At 33.5% G+C, this 5,470-nt stretch overlaps 1 protein-coding gene across 2 annotated transcripts in view; it reads left to right on the top strand.

The window, feature by feature from the left end:
• The window catches only part of PDE4D (phosphodiesterase 4D, cAMP-specific), a 57,497-nt gene that overhangs the window by 29,788 nt on the left and 22,239 nt on the right, over positions 1-5,470 (top strand). Inside the window, exon 1 of one of the 2 annotated variants that reach the window (XM_008567537.1) lies at positions 112-563. The exons of the other annotated variant lie outside the window; for it this stretch is intronic. Within the exon in view, the coding sequence (XP_008565759.1) occupies positions 516-563 (48 nt within the window). The 5' untranslated portion in view covers positions 112-515. Of the gene's footprint in view, positions 1-111; positions 564-5,470 lie in introns of those variants that run through there. 2 annotated transcript variants of the gene reach the window in all.

Genomic DNA, 5,470 nt, shown 5'->3' on the forward strand with positions numbered 1-5,470 from the left:
CTGTGCCGAGTCCACGCCCCCTGCCCTTAAAGACCCAGGGGTGGATTGCGATTGGTGCGTAGTTGGGGTTTTATGGGAGAGGTTTCTTGTCACCCTTTATGGCTTTTCTGCAGTTCCTTATTTGGTAGCTCTGGACAGAACTAGTCTTTCTTACAGCTAAGCATCTTGACATACATTATTCATTAAGCCCTGGAACTCAGGGAGAGAAAGATGCAGACCCTTAGATCTTTAGATATTCCTTTCTCACTTGTTTTTGCTTTATTCAGAATAGTCGTTGAATTTTATTCTGTCCTGGAATTTTACAAATGGCATGTATTCAATGGGAAGACGGCTGGATGGGATCTAATGCGAGGCTTTCTTATGTATACTTAATTACCAAAAATCTTTAAAAACCTACACGCTTCGTGGCTTTTGGAAATTGTTTAAATGTCCACATTTTGAAGATAATACACATTTTAGAATTTACTATCTCTCTCTCTGTATATATTTATATATATATATAAAATCAATCAAAAATGCCTGAAGCAAACTATTTACTGTCAGTGTCTTGGGGCTATATAAAGGTAAGATTTATTTAGCTTTTGAAAACACCTAATTACTCTGAATACATAATTGAGAGTTTTAACAAATTATATTGGAGTCTCAGCTAAGAAATTTTATATTTCGTCTTAGACATGAACTAGGAAAGAAATATGTGTTTTTAATGGCCAAGATAAGATTGTATAACTTGTCAGTTGTAGCTTGCTTGCATGTTCAAATAGCTTTTTTGATGTGCAATGGTTCTTCTGTTTGTCATGTGGTATGGATTTGAGTTGTGCTTGAAAATATCCAGGTAGTTCAATAAATTAATTGAAATAAATTATTGGACCAAATTATTTATACTGATTTATGGATTCCAGTTAGTATGTGGCACTTAAAGTTTATAAAACTAATTTGTAGCTCTTTCTAAAAAATCTGTATTAGTTTAACCAGATAAGGAAAATGGGTTTTTTTACTTTTAGAAATAAAGCTGTAGATAACATTAAAAATTGACATTACTTGACTATTTAAGTGATATTTTATAACAGTGTAAATGTGATTTTCTATTTGTATAACTGGAAGAAAGTTTATATGATACTATTACGTTTGTTAACCGCAAGAAATTCATTAATACACTGAATTTAATAAGATTTTGTTCATGCTTAGCAGGCTTTCTGCATGCCCTATAGTATTGCTGGCACTGTGGTCCTATCTCTGTAATAAAAATAGGAGGTAGAAAAACCTTATTCAGCCCCAAATGAAGCATCACTTCAGAAATTGAAGTTTATCCTTGAATATTTGAGCCAATCACATCACATTTTTTAAAAAATCATCTTTTTGTTATTTTTAAGGACCTTCAGATTGAAATATTTTTCACTTTCTTTTATTTTCTTTTTGAAGGAAAATTTCCTGTTTCCTGTTGAGATTTACTTGAATTCTAAGAAAACTAGAAAATTTGTTTCAGTTTTGGTTGTCCAAGTGGTCATGATTCCTCACCTCCCTTTAAATCTATATAGATGCTCCAGAGTTTTTGAATTGTTCTTTATATGTAAACTTTCATTATTTGAACTTTGCTAGCCATTTATTGGCTAAAATTTTTTTTTAATACAGAAAAGTATAAAGTGTAACATAGAGAGTAATTCTCACCATAATCCCCCCACAATTCATCTTTCAACTTTTAGCCAACAGATATTTCATTCATTGTTAAAGGGCTTTACATTTGCATTGTGGTTATAAACAATACCTCCAAAAATCTAAATACAGGATCTTAGTACTTATATTTTTGAGGAAAATTTTTGCTGGACAGCTTTGTTTATCTTTTAATACTATACCCCTACAAACTTTTAAGAACGGCAAGTATAGATATATTTGGTCTTATCATGCATCTGAAGGATTTACTTTTATACAGCCAATGCAGTATTTATTTAAATAACTTTTAGTTCTGATATCTACCAAACTTGTAGTGCATAGCAGTGAAGCATAATCAAATGATTTTTAGCAGAATATTGTAGGTAAGAAATAAGCATTTTCTTACTGCTTGACCTGTACTACCTCCTTAAATGTGTACTGGGAGGATATGTAATATACTCAGTAGCACACTGGTATGGTGCAGAAATACATGGGATTACATTTAAGAATATTTTAATTTTTTTTTATTTTGTTTCCTGAAGAATCTTAAAGGCAGAACATAGAGTGGAGAACTGGAGTTCTAAAAAGCAAAATACAGTATTCAGATTCAACTGAATTTTCACTTTCTTTTATGCCTTAAATGCTGCACACAGTCATTCTGATGCATGATGAGAACAAAGGACTTGAAGGCATTCACTTAGAAATATCCCTCTTTTTTCTTAGCAACCATAATTCTATGTATTGTTTTCAGACTACTCAGGCCGAAAACAATTAGAAATTCATCAACAGGAAATATTTACAGGTCACTTTAAAAAAATAACTAAGTGTTCAATTAAATTGTTCTGCATTTTGTAACCAGTTTTTTTGAAAAGTAGTTCTACATTTTGTCTCTTCTAAACCCAGTAATTGGGAAATAAAATAATGTCCCAGGAAAAATACATTTTTATCAGCCTTTTATCATCCCTTTCATCCTCCCTCCATGGTAATTTTATTTGGTTGTCTTAATAAATGTTATATAGTTATCTTAAAATGAGAATTTTACTTACATTTTAAAATATTTGTTGAATGGTTTAGAATATTATTCTTTCGTACACCTAGCTATGTACTTCAGAATCAATTTGTAAGATCAACTACCAGCTGAGAAAACACTAGTGGTAATTTTTGCAGTTATTAATTTAGCTTATGTTATGAGCAAAAAAGGAAAAGAATTTTGATTCCTCTTAGAAAATACCTTTATGTTATAACTTAATTGACTCTGAAAATTGTCTTTAGGAAATCCTTCACACTCCTTCCCTTGGGAATAGAGGGGGTTCCTTCAAATATTTTCTCTTACAATTATGCTAAAATCAGATGTCGATTTTCTTGGAGCACCTTACACACATTGGTAAGGAGATAGGTGTGTGATGAAGGGTTTCTCCAACCCATGTTTTTGTGTTTTGAACAAAGGCAGGAATGTATTCTGGGAATAATGTTATATGATGTAGAAATATTCAGTGGAATATGCAGTCTGTCATTTATTCAGTCTATACAATTGTTAGATTCCTTTCCTGACATTTTTTGCCATAGTGATCTATGCTAACTATGTTGATAATTTGTATAAACAAACTGCCAGGAAAATTGCACTTCATTCTTTATATTCTTCTAGAAGAATCCACTAATTTGTGTAGCATATCTGTAGGTACCATGCACTTTTTTTTTTTTTTTTTTTTTTTTTTTTGCTTGGGCATCTGGCAACATATTCTTTATACCAGGTTGTATATAAATTAAAAGATGGGTCTGTGAAAAACTGAGTCCCTATCTGACTTTTCCAGTTGCCACCCAGAAGACTTCGTTGTTTAGTTTTCATTGAGAGAAGTATAAGATGGACAGCAGTTCCTGTATAGACTGCTGAGAGGCTAGCAGTGGCTGAAAGCCTTGCCTGTCCCCCATCTTTTATAAAAAAGGACTTTGTCATGACCAGGTAGTTCTTAATAGCAACTTTTAGCTAACAATATGGACAATTTCAGGTCAAAGAGATATTCATTGAATACATGTTTAAAATGTTTAACACACTCTCTTTTGAACGTAGTTTGCCTAATGAGTAGATTTTTCCGAGGGTGAATTTCATCTGTAAAGCAAAGATTTTTCTTACCTGTGAAACATTATGCATGATATTATTGTTATGTTTTTGAAACACAGTCACAGTTTCTCATATGAATACTGTCCTAAATTCTTTTATGGAATTGGAGGAAGGGGAGCTAGCTTATTTAGGTATGTGTGTTTATGGTCATAACTAAAGTCAGATTCTTCATACATCTGCCCTGCAGTGATAAAATTCAGCTGTCAGTATAAAAGGCCCAGAAGTCAGGGGCTGAGTGCCAGAAAGGGAGCTGGGAAAAAGAACTAATATTTAGCACCTACTGTGTACCAGGCTAAATACAAGATTCTTTCTATTAGCTCATTTAATTAGTTGAAAACGCGTACTCTACTCAAGAAAATATAACTTTGTAAAGATGGACAGAAAAACTTTTGAACGCTGTTGTAAATGTCTTTATGAATATTCTTAAAAGGCCCCTAATTTTATTTTTTTCCAACAGATCATAATAAATGATGCTAAGTGAAAACAAGCAGCAATCCATATTTTATATACTACTTGATGCCGATTTAAAAAATACACACATGCACACAAATGGAGGAAAAAAAGGCATAGAAGGAAATATAACTATTTACCTATGGTTTTCTCTGAGGACTGGGGATTTATATGACTTCTCTTTTTTTCTACATAGCTTTCTAGATTTTCTGTAGCACATGTGCAGTTTGTAATTAGAAAGAAGTTATAAAAATACATGAGCAAAGAAAATGAACTTTGTGTTCCTGAGTTTGAGAATAAGTACCCTAGACCTATAAATTGATGGCCAGAATTTGTATTTGTCGTTGCCAATTCTTCATTTTTGACTGCAGGAGGATATGCATTTCTTGTATCCAATAGTCTATTGAAATGATTTTTTTTTTCTTTGAAGTCTTCCCTCAGTGCTTTGTGGTGATAGTTAAATTCTTATACGTAATCTAGATCGTCAATAAGATTGACTTTGGAAGTGATTTGGCAAACTGTATTGGTTTAGGCCATCTTGGTATGAATTATGCAGCGAAGCAAGATTTTTTAAAAATTCTAAATAATTAAATACATTTCAAACATTATTAAAAGATAAACTCACTACTCACCTCCAGACTTAAGTGAAAATTTATGGTAAATTCAAAATTTTAAAGGCTGCTAAAGATTATGGTAAAATATGTTTGACTTTCTTGATCAAGTGTCTAAAAGCACTTACCCTATATGATAGAAAAAATATGTTTCTGCATATTAAGAAAAATATTAAAAGCATATTAAACCTAGTTGGGCTGTTTTCAGAGTCAAAGGAGCACACATAAAGAAGCAGCTGAGGGGCCAGCCCGGTGGCGCACTGGATGGTGCGCCGCTTGGGAAGCACGGCGGCACTCCCATCCGAGGGTTCGGATCCCACATACAGACCGCTCCCGCTCACTGGCTGAGCGAGGCGCGGGAGCAACACCGAGGCTTGCAATCCCGTTGCTGGTCCCCCGTCCGGTACGGGGGCAACACTGAGGGTTGCGATCCGTTGCCGGACACGGAAAAAAAACAAAAAACAAAAAAAAAAAAAAAAGAAGCAGCTGAAAGGGGGGGAAGCACAAAATCTTTGAGAATTTTGGATATTGCTAATGCCATGTGGTGGCAGTAGGTTAATTACATGTTTCTTTGAGTAAAGTAGGCACTTTGGCATCAGTAAAACAAATTATGTAGTAATGCAGTAGAGGATTGAAAATTGAC

Source organism: Galeopterus variegatus, unplaced genomic scaffold, assembly GCF_000696425.1.
Source record: "Galeopterus variegatus unplaced genomic scaffold, G_variegatus-3.0.2 Scaffold327, whole genome shotgun sequence".
NCBI lineage: Eukaryota > Metazoa > Chordata > Mammalia > Dermoptera > Cynocephalidae > Galeopterus > Galeopterus variegatus.